This window comes from Pavona decussata, unplaced genomic scaffold (assembly GCF_977016875.1).
Source record: "Pavona decussata unplaced genomic scaffold, jaPavDecu1.1 SCAFFOLD_98, whole genome shotgun sequence".
Lineage (NCBI taxonomy): Eukaryota > Metazoa > Cnidaria > Anthozoa > Scleractinia > Agariciidae > Pavona > Pavona decussata.
In genome coordinates, this window is record NW_028145514.1 from 445,125 (window position 1) to 461,865 (window position 16,741).

General features: G+C 40.6%; 1 protein-coding gene across 1 annotated transcript in view; it reads left to right on the top strand.

Annotated features, from left to right (window-relative positions):
- LOC146472485 (attractin-like protein 1) overlaps positions 1 to 16,200 on the top strand; it is a 42,672-nt gene extending 26,472 nt beyond the window's left edge. The window contains exons 14-26 of the mRNA XM_085119248.1: positions 681 to 881; positions 2,073 to 2,261; positions 2,859 to 2,930; positions 3,515 to 3,580; positions 4,130 to 4,223; positions 5,246 to 5,301; positions 5,387 to 5,463; positions 7,048 to 7,132; positions 8,705 to 8,874; positions 9,561 to 9,622; positions 10,636 to 10,714; positions 11,830 to 11,907; positions 13,480 to 16,200. Coding sequence (XP_084975374.1) covers positions 681 to 881; positions 2,073 to 2,261; positions 2,859 to 2,930; positions 3,515 to 3,580; positions 4,130 to 4,223; positions 5,246 to 5,301; positions 5,387 to 5,463; positions 7,048 to 7,132; positions 8,705 to 8,874; positions 9,561 to 9,622; positions 10,636 to 10,714; positions 11,830 to 11,907; positions 13,480 to 13,707 — 1,457 coding nt within the window. The 3' untranslated portion in view covers positions 13,708 to 16,200. The remainder of the gene's footprint in view (positions 1 to 680; positions 882 to 2,072; positions 2,262 to 2,858; positions 2,931 to 3,514; positions 3,581 to 4,129; positions 4,224 to 5,245; positions 5,302 to 5,386; positions 5,464 to 7,047; positions 7,133 to 8,704; positions 8,875 to 9,560; positions 9,623 to 10,635; positions 10,715 to 11,829; positions 11,908 to 13,479) is intronic.
- The last annotated feature ends 541 nt before the right edge of the window (positions 16,201 to 16,741 follow it).

The window sequence follows — 16,741 nt, forward strand, 5'->3', positions numbered from 1 at the left end:
TTGTTTTTAGACAGACACCACCCATCATCGATTATCATATTTCCTTGTTCTTAAATTGCTGTTGTCAATAAAAGTCTCAAGGTTCATGGATGGGAGTTCAAATTTTATTATTAAAATATTTGTTTGTTCATGTATTTATTTTTTATTTTATTCCGTCCTTTTTCTTTAAAGAAAAGCAAGGAAATCTTGTTTCACGAGAAATGAAAATGCCGCTTACAGCTCCAGAGAAGAGTGTCATTTTGCAAGTTACTACATACATGGGAACTGTTAGTTGAACTGTTTTTAGCAGAGCTACTGGCTTTGCAAACAAGGTTGTGAAACCTCGAAAATCGTTTTTTAATAGTAAAGCAAGTAAAATGCACGAATGCACATGAAAGGCACCTACCACACAGAAACATAATGTGCAGATGAAACATTTTATAAATAAAAGACCCTCTTGCAAAGTTAGAAAGAAAACTGAAAAATTTCAAGGTTGAATACGGTATGAACCCTTGACCTTGCGCTGTCAGATCAAAGTTCCTGTACGCTGACAGTATTGGTGTACCAGGGTTTGGCAAAGTCGCAGGGTTAAATCCTGTTCAAACCTGAATTATTTCAGTTCCTTTCTGTAGCTGCTTAATTGTAAACTGACAGTCAATATTGCGGTGTAACATTGCCGTTGTTATTTAATCTTATTTCAGATATTTGCACGTTGCACAACCCACAAGAGGACCGCTGCCATAAGCGCCATACATGCGAAGAGTGTGTCAGTGTGGATTCAGAGGACAGTTGCATATGGTGCGAGTCTCACGGTCTGTGTGTGTCTAGGACTGTGTACGATATCACCTTTCCGTATCTTGAGTGTATGCAGGTGCTGGAACGAGGAACTGGAACATGTGCTGGTGAGTCCGCCACTTTAAGGCTGGCATCCCACTTGATCCCTAAGGTTGCCATGGTGATTCAGCATGAAATTGAGCGATCGAATGCACTGCAAATGTTTATGTAGCTTGGGTTTCTTTTATCACTTACAATAATAATAATAATAATAATATAATAATATTTATATGGGGCAACCACTTCAGTTATTATTATTATTATTATTATTATTATTATTATTATATGTTAATCTTCAGCTCTAGCCTATTTAAATATCCGCGTTCACAAACTGATTTTTTTCTCTTGATTATGGAGTCAAAATGACTCCGAAACGTCGAGCCCCAAATCTCTCTGTAATTTTTGCATTATTATTATTATTATTGTTTATTTATTTATTTATTTACTTCATTAAAAATAAAATAAAAAATATAACACTACTGATAGTATTAACAATGATCAGAATAATAAAAAACAAATGGTTTTCTCTATTCCTTGCTTGTATGATACGAATGAATTGCTCAGTTTTTGGAATGCTACCCTTTGAGTAGAGATTCCTTCGAAGGGATCTGTAATCGCAGGATCCATTGGCACCAGCTAGGGCTTATTTCCATGCCACGCTACACAAACAGATAAAGAAATCGGTGGACAAACTTGTAACGTGCAAATTTGGTTCATGCGATTAAACTCACAAATCGGGCGGAAAATTGGTATGTGTGAATTAGTTGGTAATTAAATTACTAGTTGATCCAAATTTGAAAATCCGTCTTTCCGTAAAAAAAAATTAAAAAAATAAAAAAACTCTAACCAGGGCGTCATCCCACACTTTGTAATAATTGGGTGACATTAGAGATTAGTTACCTTGGTGATTGAGCAGTGATTGAGTGTCGTAAAACCAAACCCAAAGTAGCAATGTTAACCAATCACAACAGACGCAGACAAGGCAATGAACCAATCAGAATTCGAAGCAGGTACGTGTAACCGGTGCCAAGCGCGGGAAAACGAGTGCGAGCAGGTCACGATTGGTCACGATTGGTTTTGGTCTTGTTTCTGATTGGCTGTGAAAGTGGCGCGAATTCGAATTTTGCTAGCCGGTCACAGAGCGTAGTAAAGCAAAAGGAAAGTAAACCCGGAATTGCCCTCAACAATCAAATAAAAAAGACTGCTGTGATCGGATTGTTACTTAGATGATAACGCAGAAACCTTCCTTACGTTGTTAGGCCTCCAGTGTTCAGAGATGAAGTCTTGTCGTGACTGTCACATGCTGCCTGGATGTGGTTGGTGTGATGATGGCTCAGGTACCGGCTTAGGCCGATGTATGCAAGGTGGCAACGATGGACCATTTCCACCGCCAAAGAATTCTCACTCGTCTTCCCTTTGTTCACGTTGGCATTTCGGAGATTGCCCAGGTAAATCTCGGAGTTTGTTCATGGCTTTATTCAAGGCCTCCTTTCTCAAACAACTGTTAATTTGGAGATAATCGTTTATGAAAACAATTAAAATTGTTTTTATGTAATTTACTGCACGGTTTGGCGATCCCAAGCAACGTCTTCGTTAGCGGAGGCTAACAATCCTCCGGTGACAGTCATTCATGGTGGTGTTGGAGTAGTAAGTAAGTTCCCTCTCTCCTGTCCACCTCACCCCCCTCTCCCCCGGTTTTATGTTGGCTGCTACGGTCTCCTATGGCAGTGTCGCAATCGTCTACCTTGTAGGCTACAGTAGTCACACAGCTGTCTGTCTTGGAGATTATTAATTAACTATTATTAATTAACGTAAGTTTGATTTGAGTTTAATTACTAACCAATAAGCAATTTTCCAAGAGATATTTCCCCTTCAGTTTTGATTTGGCTTTGACCTTTAGTTAAAAGCAGCTGTTAAAAACATTTTTAACGAGCGAGATGAAAACCTCGGTTAACTTTTAATCGGGGATTAGCGTTAATTGGCTTTTGAACAACCGGGCCCAGAAGATTAAACACGCTCCTTTTAATTTTCTATTTGTTTTGCAGCTTGTCAGTGTAATGGCCACAGTCAGTGTATAAAGGGAAACAGCTGTGGGGAGTGCAAGAATAACACTACAGGTGAGAGGACAGAGTTTTTTTAATTGACTGAAAGAACAGGTGTAAAATGAAATTGAGATTTGTGGCAAACGTTTGTTATATCAGAAGAAGGCTGGGAAAATCGTAAGTGTTGCTATGAAGATCGGTCAAAGTAGCACAACTTCCCCAGTTAGAAAGAACCTCTTGTGTAACACAACAGAACAAGGTTATGGGATTAATACCAGCAGTGGCTCCTTTAAAGAACCAATCAGTAAAGGTTTTTCCAAAGCATTTAAGTTTCATTATTACTTTTATTCATCCTGTGTTTAAAACTGGTTAGCTTTAGGTCACGCTTTGGATACGAAATTGAAGAGTTTGATTAGCATTTAATCAGAAATTAACCTTGTCGGCTCTTGAACTTCTACAGAATGTGGAAGGCCTGCCCTCAGAAGGCAGTGGATAGAGTAGCTTATGAGACAAGTCAGCCGGTCGGCCGGTCAGTCAGACAGACAGTTGGTCTGTCAGTCAGTCAGACAGCCAGCCAGTTGGTCGGTCGGTCAGTCAGACAGGCAGTCAGTCAGTCAGCCAGTTTTACAGTATCTCTTCTTCATTTTGCTTTCCCTTAGGAACTCACTGTGAACAGTGTGCTAAAGGATATTTTGGAGACCCCAGAAATGGAGGCACATGTTCAGGTTTGTGAAAGCAGCTTGTAATTCACAGTAACGGTAATATACGTCCTACTAAGGAATATTCTTTGTAGCTGTTACTGAAAATTTGTATGTCACTGAACGCTTTTCGTTGATGCAAGGTCTAAAGTAATGTTGGCCCAAAAGACGGCCATTTGATTCTGTGATCTCGGAATCGTTTTTCAAGAAAGGTGTGAAATACCTGCACAATTGGGTCTTTGGCAGGAATTTTTTCAGACCTTTCTGTAGCCCAATTTCAAGAGTAAGATTTCCTGTCAATGAAACAAACAATCATGGTAACCATTTAAGCAGCAGTTTTGTTGGTCCAATTCAGTTCTTTCAGGAAGCATATAGCAACCGGCTGAAAGTGAGAATTGAAAACCATGCTGTCACGTCAAATTATAAGGAGGCGATCATGACGGATTCGTAACCTGGAACGGTGCCTTCTCGTCTATCCTTCCACTGATCGTGGCCCCTTCATTCTCTCAGGTTAACACAACTGTGTTGATATTAAAGATGAGTTTTACACTGTTTTCCTTGATGTCTTTTTTTCAGTGTGTCGGTGCACTCCCCATGCAAAGAGCTGCTCTGCTTCTTCTGGTGTCTGCCACTGTCTTACAAAGGGAGTCAAAGGAAAAAATTGTGATGAGTAAGTTCCTTCATAGATCTGCACTGTGTATCGGTGGTCCTTAAACCTAGTTTATACACTATTTAGAACGACTTAATAAAAGGCTGAAACATTTTCCTCTCACACAAAAACATGGTTCGAATATTATCGGTTATGTATACATTTGTATAGGTTAATACGCACTTGAATTACTGCAGTTTGAAGCCTTTTACAACAAGCAAAACCGACGAAAATGCTCCACCGTGTGATTCGTTTCGCTGGAAACAAATTTAAGGTATTTAACCATCGTCTTCCCCAAACTGCGAATTTTGAATTTTCGTGGAGCATCGTCAACGAGAAAATGGACGGTCTTGCTAGAAGTTAGTTTCTGTGAAGTCTTCACTTTGTTTTGTTATGTTCAGGGATCGGCATAATCCTAGTTGCTTCTTGCTGCAGACGCCAGATAAGTCAGAGAAGTTGGGGAGAGTTTTAAAGTCAAAACTGTACTGAAATGAAACTACTAGTTACCTTTTCCCTCTCAAACCGGCTCTTACGCTTAGCACTTGCGTGAGAATTTTCGCCCATCACTTAGACCTTGACACGTTACATCTCTCAAAGAAGCGGCCGGCCAAGGCGTTTATTTTGGAAAGTCGTTAACGTCATCTTAGTTAATACACCATCATTCGGTGAGGTGTTGGCGGGTTTTAATTTGTCAGTTATCAGGACACCGGGGGAACTCGTATTCGAGTAGGGGACTGGAGAATTATACGGGTACCATGCAGGGGGTACTCTTATTCGAGCAAGGGCGCTTAATTGAAGAATTATACGGGCACCTAAGATGCAGCATTAACCAACTTTATTGGGGGTAAAGTTTGTGGTTCACGGACAGCACCAATTTGACTGTAATAGAGAGACACCACAATATCTCGAGTTATTTTCAGTAACTTCAGCTCCCGTCTGTAACTGCGTGCTGTCCACAAGGGGGAGTTTACTCTATTGTTTCAAAGAAAAATTATTTCCAGTTGTGTTCATCCATCTTTTCCTTTGCAATGCTTATTCCACAGATGCGATGTCAGTGAGGGTTACTATGGAAATGCCTCCAAAGGCGGCTTTTGTTACTGTGAGTGACACGTCGGCCCCTTTGATCATTTTGTCTGTGATTTGAAGCCAAAATGCTGAAAAAGGTTAATTGTGTTTGCCTCTAGTTTCTTTCAAGGGCTCTTCGATGACTTTCAACCTGACTGGATTAAAGAGGCTTAGTTTTACATATTTACCAACGGCGGTGAGTCAGCTTGTCTTTTACAGTTGTTCATCGTAATGAGACTCCAGTTTTGACGTTTCGAGCGTTCGCTCTGACGCAGAACGTCAGCACTCGAATCCCTTTACGGTGACCTTATCAATTCTGTGGATAAAACCAAACAGTCGTTTCCATTGCCCACCGACGCAACATCGCAGTTTCTTAAAGTGCACATAACCCCAAAAGTTGTTTTCGCTAAAATAAATCTTTGCACGCGTTCGAAACGCATTGAGCCTTTTTGCGCCTTTTTTCAACCAAATCTTGACTTTTTATAGGCTGTAAAAGTTACGAAATCTAGCCATCATCTGTCCCATGACCGAGCTAGTAAGGGGCATGGGTCTATTCCTTACTTGACGTCACAAACTGATTTGCATTGTATTAAGTCTTTGTGAAAATGCATGCAAAGCAGTTTGTGACGTCATATAAGGAATAGACCTATGCCCCTTACAAGCTCGGTCATGGGACAGATGATGGCTAGATTTCGTAACTTTTACAGCTTATAAAAAGTCAAGATTTAGTTGAAAAAAGGCGCAAAAAGGCTCAATGCGTTTCAAACAGGTGCAAAGATTTATTTAAGCGAAAAATTGTTTTGGGGTTATGGGCACTTAAAGAAACAAATCTCCTTGTCTTTTTACTTCCTTTTGTCATACGAGTGTGTTTGCAAGGTTACAGTAGTTTAGTAAATCCGCTTATTCACCTCGTGAATTGCTATCGCCCCAATTGTTTTTCACATTATACGGAAGATAAATCAAGTCTCGAGGTTAAGAAAACGGAAAGCACGTGAAAATTGCCATTTGGAGTAATACCGCTTGTCGACGCCAGCGACAGACTTTAATTTGTCTTCCATACTAAAACGCATTTCTCTGTTGTATTTCCCTTCCAACGTGTTCCACTTGGCCACAAATTTATCTTTCGGCATTCCCAGACTCTCTTCGATTTCTGCCAATGCGAGTGCGCGATCAGTTTTTTGTCCGTATTTTGGTATTCCTTGTTAAATGTGTCCCTCAAATAAAGCCTCTTCTCGTATTTCTCGATTAAAATTTTAACTTCACCGTCTTTCTAAGCCCTCTTTCGTTTCGGTGTTCTCACCTCGACTGTTTTTGGCTCCGCCATTTTGAATTTCCTACTTTGTCCAATTGGGGACTAGGAGCTTAAATCCGATTGGTCTTTGGCATGTAACATTATTGAAAAGCCGGCTAAACGCTTTCAACGTTGGACAGAACGTGTGATCGAAATCATTTTTTAACCAAAAAAAAAGTGTTAAAAAAACGTCATTAAACAAGGATGCTAAACGTTCTAAGATTGTTGAATTAAGAAATGTTGTATAACAATGGTAAAATCTTTAGCTGGGACTTTGAAGACTCTTCCAAGCACACCATGCTGAGTACTGTCGGCGCGCAAATAATCGATCAGAAGGTGAGTATTGGGACACTCCCTACCCCCCCCCCCCCCTCCTCCCACCGCAACGCCTCCCATCCAAAGCATATTCAACAAATTTCACTTGTATCGACATTGAGTAATACAAGATTGACATACACCTGCTTAGGATTGGATGTGTTTTGTTTACAGGTTAAACGCAGCATAAAGGTAGAGATTAAATGGACCGAAGAGAGCCTGGGATCTAAAGCGAAAGTCAACTTGACGACTTTCTTTGGTAAGAATTGATAAGGGAGGGAGGGGTATGACCATTTTGAAAAAAGACTTTTACGACGAATCGTTCAAAAATAATGTGCTCCACCCGCGGTCCATATTGTTGTAAGCTTGCCTGGATTGGCCGCTTAGCGTGTATTGGTGTCATTGCATCCCAGATTTAATGAGCACCATGAGTAATGTTCAAAATGTTTTCCTGTGAACGCCATATTTGGAAACAGGAAAAAGAATCAAGTGAAACAAAACCTCTCGAAAGCCGTCATTTGAATATTCACAACATAGGGATTCATCCACAGAGTTAAAATGAAATACCTTGTACAATATGATAAACTGCACCTACAGAATCGAAGTTAGAACCACGTTGTACAGAATATGAACGCAATCCAGAGAGGTACCTTTTAGGGGCTTCTACTCAATGGCCACATTTTAGGATTTCATCCACAGACTCAAACGCTAGAACAACCTTGTACAGCACAACAAACAGCACCACAGGAAAGTACTGCTCAGTAGCTTTCATTTGAATGGTTAAACTGAGGGTTCGTTGTGACCGCTGTGTACACGATAATAAACAGCATGACGTGAAAGCACTGCTGAATAGTTTTCAAGTTGAGGTTTATTTTAAGGACTAAATCGGTAGATCCAGAATTGCATGAATTATGATCTGACTCAATCAACGAGAGAGTGAAGAGTGACACACAAACCCGGTTAAGTTTGGTTAATACTTACATCATTTAACCTCTAACATCAAAAACAAATTCTCCTATCTTGTCCCCATACTTACTTATAAAGTACTGGGGAGAAGTTATTAAGGTATCAAGAAAGTTCACCTTGGGTGATCATATCCTTAATTCTCATGACCTCAGTAGTTGAGTAAGCATTGACATTACAAGGAGAAATTCGATACTGATCACTGTACAGGAACGTCATACCAGCATAGCAACCCAAGGCGTAAGACCATACTTGAACTAAAAATTGTTTTCCAATCCTGTGATGGTCTGAAATGAATATGTGAAAATTCATACATTTGAACTGCGGAAGAAAGAATGAATAAGCCTGAAAAAAAAATTCAGGATTGAACGGGATGTGATGGTTCACAAAGCGATTTCACCCATTCCCAGGAAACGCTCAAATGGCTCGAAAACGCCAGTTACCCCGGTTTACGCTTTCCACACGAATTGCTTAAACGGCGTATTCGAAAATACCCACTTTGGAAAAATGCGTTTACCATGACATTTTCGTCGTGTACTTGGACACAGTACTCATCATGCCTACTCGTGGACGGACCTCAGATGCCTGTCGCATGCAAATGAGATTGCTTACTATGAGACGTTGATCAAGCTAAGTATGCAAGTTGATGCGTTTTTCACCGTTAGGCCACTGAAATGAAGTCGAGGCAAAGTGGCTTCGGTATTGTTTCCAATGTGCGGCAAGCGTACGTCCAACTTGCGTGCAACTTGCGTCAACTTGGGCATGTTGGGAATACGTTTGACTAAAGCGGCTGTGTACGCAGGGTGGCCAAACTTGCGACTCCGTTTTGGCCAGGCTTAAAGTTCTCTTTATCACTGTCTTTCGCCAGATAAAAGGCGTGACGAAGAAGAGACTGTGGTTTATAGAAGAGAACCGGTCAAAGAGACATTCGAGGCGACATTTCTTTACCATGATTACGACTTTGGTCATGACGACAAGTTTGGATTGCGCGGCTATGTTTATGATGTTGATTCCAATGGCAACAGCGCAAAGCTCCTGGTTAGTACGATTTGCCATTTTGGATTTCTCTTGTACATCAATTGTAAATAGCTAAGGTAAAGCAATGAATTTACAGGAGAGATAAAGTGGTCATGTTTTTCTGTGCTGGATGAAGTTTTGCTTATACAGTCGTATTTTTAGTAGCCGTAAAGTTCAGATTTGGTTCCTTCATGCTTGTTTCTAAAACCCGGTCACTTTCCTCGATATCAAAGTTTCAATCAGCCCGTCTACCAGTGTGTGCGCTTACAGATTCTTATAGTCTTGTTGCATTCATCTTCTCAACCGTTGCACGTGAACAACTCTATCCCTTTATATACTCAATTTCTTTTACTTCAATGTTTGTGAAGAGATAACACCGATTCTCCAACAAAGCAGAAGATATGTGCCAGTTCAGCACGATACTTGGCTATCCTGACAGTGTTATCGACACAGGTCGATACCAAACATCACAGAAAGAAAAGGACGAGAGAATTCCACATAATGATACAGTGGAAAGCGTCACTGAAAACTTTTGATTACTCAAAAATTTCCCGAATGTGATAACCTTTTTTCACAAACGTCACTGATTTCTTTCCAACGCTTTAAAACACGGGTAACTTTCCAATATTTTATTTTACACCGCATAATGTGATCAAGCAGCACGCCGCGGTAAACTGGAGCTAATGTTGCGCTGTTAACTATTTCAGGTGTCTATCACTCAGCTGTCAGAAACCATTGATCTTTTGGAATTCTTCCTTACGTTTTTCGGGTGAGTATGAACTTTCTTGATTTTAAGCGTCCTTCAGCCTGAGTTTTCCCGATGATGAATTGGTGAAAACTCGCGGAAGCGGGAGAGATGGCTGCATAGCCCAGTATTGGTGGAACCGAACATTGCAGGAACCATCTTGCTGATAAACCTTTTTCCGGTAACATAAAAGTAGGATTGGCTGGTAGTATTCATACGTTACACACTAAAACATGGTTGGAAATCTGGATAAACTCTGTAACAGTGCTGGACAATATTTGTTGGTCCAGCATCTGGTACTAGTCTGGTCTCTGAATTGTCCGAAGATTGCCCAACACTTATTGTTTGAGTGGCATGGTCAATTAAACATTTTGCGTAACAGTTTTATTAAACGTATTAAAAGTTACTCTATAGCTGTGTGATGCATGGAAATATATTCGAAACGCCAATCAGCTTTTATAGCAAACCTGTAACTTGGTTAATAACATGATCAGATTTCTTTGCTTGTAAGGTTACAGTCTAAACACGTTGTAAAATTGCGACGGCGTAGTTTTAATGCTATAATTTTTCATGCGACTGCCAATTTTGATAATGTGACTATCGCGATAAAACGATATCAGGCCATACTGTCCTGCCTTATTGCGTTCGATGTGGAAAGAACACACTCCTAATACAGATTGGAGTCGAGATTGTATACAACAACGTTGAAAGAATGGATCTTGGGACGCGTATCTGGCATCCCCCGCAGATTTTGCAGGGGCGGATGACATCATCGCCAACTTGGCAAAGGAGAGAGAGCCTGGTGACATCGAACGCACTACCTAATGTTTGATTATTACTAGTTGGTAGGTTTAGAAAGAGAAACCAAAAAAAACCCAGCCATTTATTGCATCATGGCACGTTTTTAAGACATATGATTTCAGGTTAGATTATCCAGGTAGACTCTGAGAATGTTGACCTGTCAGTTCTGTTGTCCTACTGATCAAACTATCAAACATGCTGTAGCTCAGTTTCCAGTTTCTTTTTTTCTTTTGTAGCTGTTTTCTGTCACTACTTGTCATTGCTGGTGTTGTGTGGAAAGTCAGAAGTCGTTACGTCAACTTCGTCCTCAATCGGGTTTGTTCTCTGCTTTGTGGTACCAGTTATGTTGTGTTCAGTTTGTCTACTTTTTGGACTGATTTATAGTGTCCCCAATTAGCAACACAGTGCTAAATACTTAGACACTTAAATAAAGTCATTTTTTTTTTATTTATATTTAATCCGTGTGATAGTTCCCCTTCCTAGTGGGAGAGTAATAGTTACTAACAGTGTGTGTGGTGTGAAAGAACAAAAACAGTGATAAGGAATGATGAGGGAACGTGTTCAGGAGTTCGCAGATTGTACGTTTTTTGTCACAATTTGGGGAATGTAAGGATGGTGCCTTCTTTAGCTACTGTGCATATGTTCTGTACATCTGGGAATGGTCTGTGAACCTCTAATTTCTTAAGGAAGGTGCCTACTTATTCGAAATTTTGCGCGGTTTATGACTCTGTGGGAAAAGAAAATTTTAGCCAGGGCTGCTGATATCCAAAATGAAAATTGGCAGTAACCACGCATTTTCCAGAGATAACTAAGCTTCAATTTGGAAAAAAAATGCCATACATTCTTATGTATTTTAACGCTTTTTAAAATTATTGTGGCTTGATATCTTTGAAAAATGCGTGGTTGCCCCCAGTTTCTCTCTCCGTTTCAATAGCCCTTGCTAAGATCTGCTTTCCCGGATAGTCATAAACTTGGTAAAAGTAACTCTGTATGAGGAGGCATCACGTGTCAGTTTCCAGTACATTTCCCCCTGGATTTTGACAGGGGTTTTACAGACATATAAAACGTGATTACACTCCTTACGGTTCAGATGCATCCCTCGGATTTAAATTGTATTGGTCCAATGTGTTCAAATCTCACTGAAATCGAGATTGATGTATTTATTGTTCAATCAGTGACACAGGCATACTCGGATAAAAGACCTTACGACCTTCTGATCTCGGATGCTCTACCACTGAGCTACAGGAGACTCATGTGAGCTAAGGCCATTAAACTAGGTTCATGGGACAAACATCCTGCACACTGCTAAGATTTGAATGTCAATATGTGGCATATGCGCAAAAGAATAAACCTGGTTAATAAATGAGAATGGTGTAATATACTCACGGAAATTGTTGACCATGATCTTTTCATGATTCTATCTTTGACAGCAAAGGCGTGAGGAAAGACAGAAAATGGCGAGTCGCCCGTTTGCCAAAGTTCCCATTCTACTTCATAATCATCATAAGGTAATGTGCCTATACATTGTACATGCTCTATTGTACCAGTAAAGAACTTGAACTGGAGGCATCCGAACTATACCAGTTATACACTCGCCCTGTAGCTTGTAGCTCGAGCCTCGTAGCTCAGTCGGTAGAGCAACGGACGATCAAATGCAGAGGTCACGGATTCGATTGTCGCTGAGGTGAAAGGTTTTTTTTCTTTGTCTCGTTCGGTCTACCATTTCGTTACTGAAGCAAACACTCAGTGCGAATTTCGTGGGTTCACTTTAGCATGCGCTACAGGGTTAATTATCCGATCCATCATTTAGACCAGTTATGCAGTTTGGCTTGGAACAACTTTTTTTTTTCAAGCCAACGCCATACATTCAGTTTAAAATCCCGTGCAATGTTCACACCGTACCAGTGTGGGTTTTAGACAAGTGTGGATCCACAAACTGTACCTGTCTCCGGAGACGGATAGACATATCCATGGAAATTTTGTTATTGATCCAACATGGGTCCGGTACAATTTTGACATTCACTTAAGGACGGTGCCTACTAATACCGAAATAATTTTTGCGTGGTTTATGACTATGCTGGAAAAGCAGATCTTAGATCTTTTTTAGAGAGCTTCCAAAAAGCCGTAAATACAAAGCAATGTATGGCATTTTTTTTCTCCAAGTTAAAAAGCTTTATTATCTCTGAAAAATGCACGGTTATCCCCAATTTTCTTTTTGGATACCAAGAACACTTGCTAAGTTCTGCTTTCTCCTCATAGTTTTAAACCGCGCAAAAATATCCCTGTATTAGAAGGCACCACGCATAGGAAGCCCGAGTATCTCCAGGTGCGCAGAAGGTATGCGCAGTAACAAAAGTAGGCACTGTCCTTAAGTGCCGATAAGCTGACAATCATCGACTCCTTACGCTGTGTCCTTGGGAAATATACTTTCGTTTTTTATTTATTTGTTCTTGTTTACGTGTTTGTTTGTTTTTTAATTTACCAGTTTTTGTAAGGATGATCTGTGGGTGTAGTGTTCAGCGCGTCGTACTTCAGTTCCGGAGGTTGTTGATACGAGGCTTAGCCACCATCGTTGTGTTGTTTTCTCCTTAGAAAATAAATTTTGCTCCTCAATCTCTCTTTACCCAATTGACGCAATTAATCGTTTATAAGAGGACAGACGCGGCATAAAATTACGAACAATTACTTTCGGAAAACAATGATATTTGCATGGTAATTGCAAAACATCAAAAGGGATTTTTTTCCCAAGTACGTAGCATGCGGGATCATTGTTTATCAGCCAATGTATAATGACGATTGAGCCAATCATATTCGCTTATTTTGTAACACTCTAAGGCAAGTGTCTACTACAGTGGAACCTTGATTTAACCAAGTGCCAAGGGACTAGGGAGGTTCTGTTCCATATATTTAAAAAGGCCCGGCTGGAGAATATCGTTTGTTATACCGAGAACTTGGTGAAATAGAGACTCGTTAAATCGAGGTCCCACTGTATCATCTGTTTCTGTTTGTTAAAGTCTAGCGGACGTCATCATAACAAGGTGTTTTATTCAAAACATATTTGGCCGTTCTCTCTACTTCAGGCTTTCCCAGGTCCTGTTGCCATAGAAACCTGTGAAAATGGCAAAGCGGCGGTCATTACAGTTCTTTTGCGCCTTCCTGGGACCGAGGAGGGATTTGCTGCTATTGGCCAGAGTGGTGTCTGTTTCGCGAGTGTTCTGGGGACCCGTGGGGACTCCGCAGGGACCACCCCCGCGGGAAAGGCCACGCGTATTAGAACCCACAGGAGGTGTAATGGGACCTGTGTGTAGACTCCACAACGCCTTGAAAACCCAAAGCATTGCAGGTCAAGATCTTAGTGTAGCTTTGAACTAGATGCAAAAGACATTTGTGAGCGCTGCTACCATATGGCGTCAAAGGTGTTTTCTTTGTGACAGGAAATTGACGAGCGCCCTGATGGCGCGCTAATCAAGACGTTGGCACATCCAACTTTGGACATGAAGGCTTTTAGTGGCAGAGTTAAAGCAGGTAGTGTAGGTGACCTGTGTTTCGGGTCAGCTGTGGGCTGCCTGTGTCGGGAAGACTCCTTTATGTTTTCCATGTGCCATGAACTAAGATGTGTCGTAGACCTTCGGATTAAGCCACTGCACTTACTCACTTGTCACTGAGGAGATAACTGTTCAGAGGAACGATCTTTCTCCTTTGAGAAGCTTGAATAAGTATACAGTTAAATAACTAAAGCTTAGAGAGGTTAGGAAGAAATAATCTTTCAAAGGATAACTGTTTTCTTACACGTAATCACGTCAACGCGAGGTGGTCGTCCGGCGATCTTCGTCAGTTGTTGCTAAGCAACATTGTCCGGCCAACTAACGCAAAGTTTTCCAGTGTTCTCGTGTGCTTTCTTATTAAACACTCCGCGACTACGCAAATTCCCCCAAATAGTGAGCTCGTTCCGATTTCGCCCGTCAAATCCTCGCCGCGGACATTTTTTTTTCCAGATACGCAAAGCGTAACAAAATATCTCTAAGTTAAACTGCCGGAGAATCATGGACTAAGAATGAAAATTTAATTTTATCATTGATTTTTATAGATGTTTTTATTAAAAATTATTGATTGAAATTTATGATTTTAAATCAAAGAAAATAATTATGACACTGACATGTTTCAAAATGAAAAGGCTTGGTAGAGAAAATGAATACCAGATTAATTGATTGAGAATTTTGTCACAGTTGAAAAACTTAGAGGACAGTTATTTTGCTGAAAAGGACCTTGTTGCTACAGTAGACAACTTACGTATAGGAACCAATTCCCGCCACAACCTTGTTCCCAGGGTCTTTCCTCTGGAGGTTGAGAAGAGAGATCTTGCGAACGAGGTTGTTCCCGGCGATTTGTCCTTAGATTTCGCGGTTCTTGTACGCGGTTGTCTGTTGTACATTGACTTATAATGCTTTAAGGGAACCTCCACTCCGACAGCAAATTGTCGGAAATAGTCTCTAAATTCTAAATTTTAGTTTGACAAGTAGAAATGGCATTCAAGTGTGTTAAAAATTAGATATGATTATCGCTTATTTTCGATTTTAAATTTCCCGGGCGTCGCCATTTTGGATTTCATGAGGTCAAACGGTTGCCCCTATTGTGAAACAATTGAACAGCCGTATTACGTCATGAAATCCAACATGGCGGCGCCCGGCAAATTTGAAATGAAAAATAGGCCAGAATCAAATTCTGTTTTGTCCGACACAGAAATGTTATTTCCATGTTTTCCAAAGAAATTTATTATTAGATTGTATTTTCGACATTTCAAGAGTGGAGATTTCGTTTAAAGTCCAGATAGTGCTGTTTCAGTGTTGATGTGATAAGCACATCTTTGTGCCACTGTAGGCTTTGAAAGTAATATTTTTTAGGGGAGCTAAGCAACCGCGATGGCAACGCCAACGAAAGTGTCACTTAAAAGTTCAATTAGCGTTCATTAACTTCTTGGAGATGATTCCAACTCGTTCAATTTGCAAACTGTGGCTGAACTGTCCACGAGTGCATTTCAGAGGCAGTGTTCAAATTAGAAATGGAAAGAAGAATTTCACTAGTGTAGCAACTCTCATTAGCTTGTAATTGTTTTAATTGTGTATCAGCTGCTGTTGTTTGTAGAATTAGGGTATTGTTCTTTGTTCTATTGTTTTGTAGAGAGGTTACAAGCCAATCACGCGAGACCTTGTGAGAGCTGCGACATCGCCCGAAAATGCGCCTGCGCAGCTGGTGGTATTGTCCGCGCGCGATTATAAAATTTAGGAGTAGACCCGCCATGAGCGGCGTATGCCGCGAGAAATGAACCCAATTACGTTCACCCAACCTCCCGGCAGCTACGCAGGCTAAAGAAAAATTCACGGTTCGTGTTCTCGATTACCGGTAGTTTTTGCAGACCAAAAGAAGCGAAACCATAACACAGAAGGCACGTGTGAATCGTTGTTTTACTTGTGGAAATTATTGTTTTCTGACGCTCTCGTTGTTGTTGCCGTTATTAAGCTACTTATTTAAATCAGGGACGGCGGAGCGGGCTGTTCCCCCTTCCCCACCCCCCATCGCGCTACCACGCTTTTACCCTTACCTTTTCAGCTCCTTTTATAGATTGCTCTGGAGGTGCTTTTCTCCTATGTCCCAGCCTAAAAAGTATCTTTATTTATAAATTTGTAAATTTGTTTTTAGCGGTAAGAGAAAGAAAATAATTTCGAATAGTAAACAAGAAAAATATAACTATATACTATTACGTTTTGTACAGAAATATGAAAATAAATGAAAAAGAGAACACAGCTGGTTTATTGTTATCCCTACTTGAGAGGGATGAATAGCCTTTTTTGATGTTGAGTTAGGGAAGTTTTACACCCATGATCAGCGCAGAGACTATCGTCACGACGGCAAACCAAACTCTTGGTCCGGTAGACATGTAAAACAGTCAACCCCCGAAGCATTTATGTCGCATATGAGTACCTAGTTAAAATTAGTTTCCAATACTGCATCGTAATTTGGGACCCCTTTAAGAAAGGTGACATTGCTGAACTTGAAAAAGTACAACGAAGAGCGACAAGGTTGTGGCCAGGGACTACTAGACACTTAGATGATTGAGGACACTGGATGGCTAAGTGCGGAGTAACTAGAGCGATTTTTCGTTTGACGCTGCTCCACGAAATTATGCATGGGCATGTTGACGTTAAACCAATGAGTACACTCGTAAAGATTGAGACGAGAACTCTCGCCTCCTGAATTGTATTGACAACCGTAGTTCCACACATCATTCGTGATGTGGCGTATATAAACTTAAGGGCTGGAAGGTTGTTGTTTCAAAACTCGTCT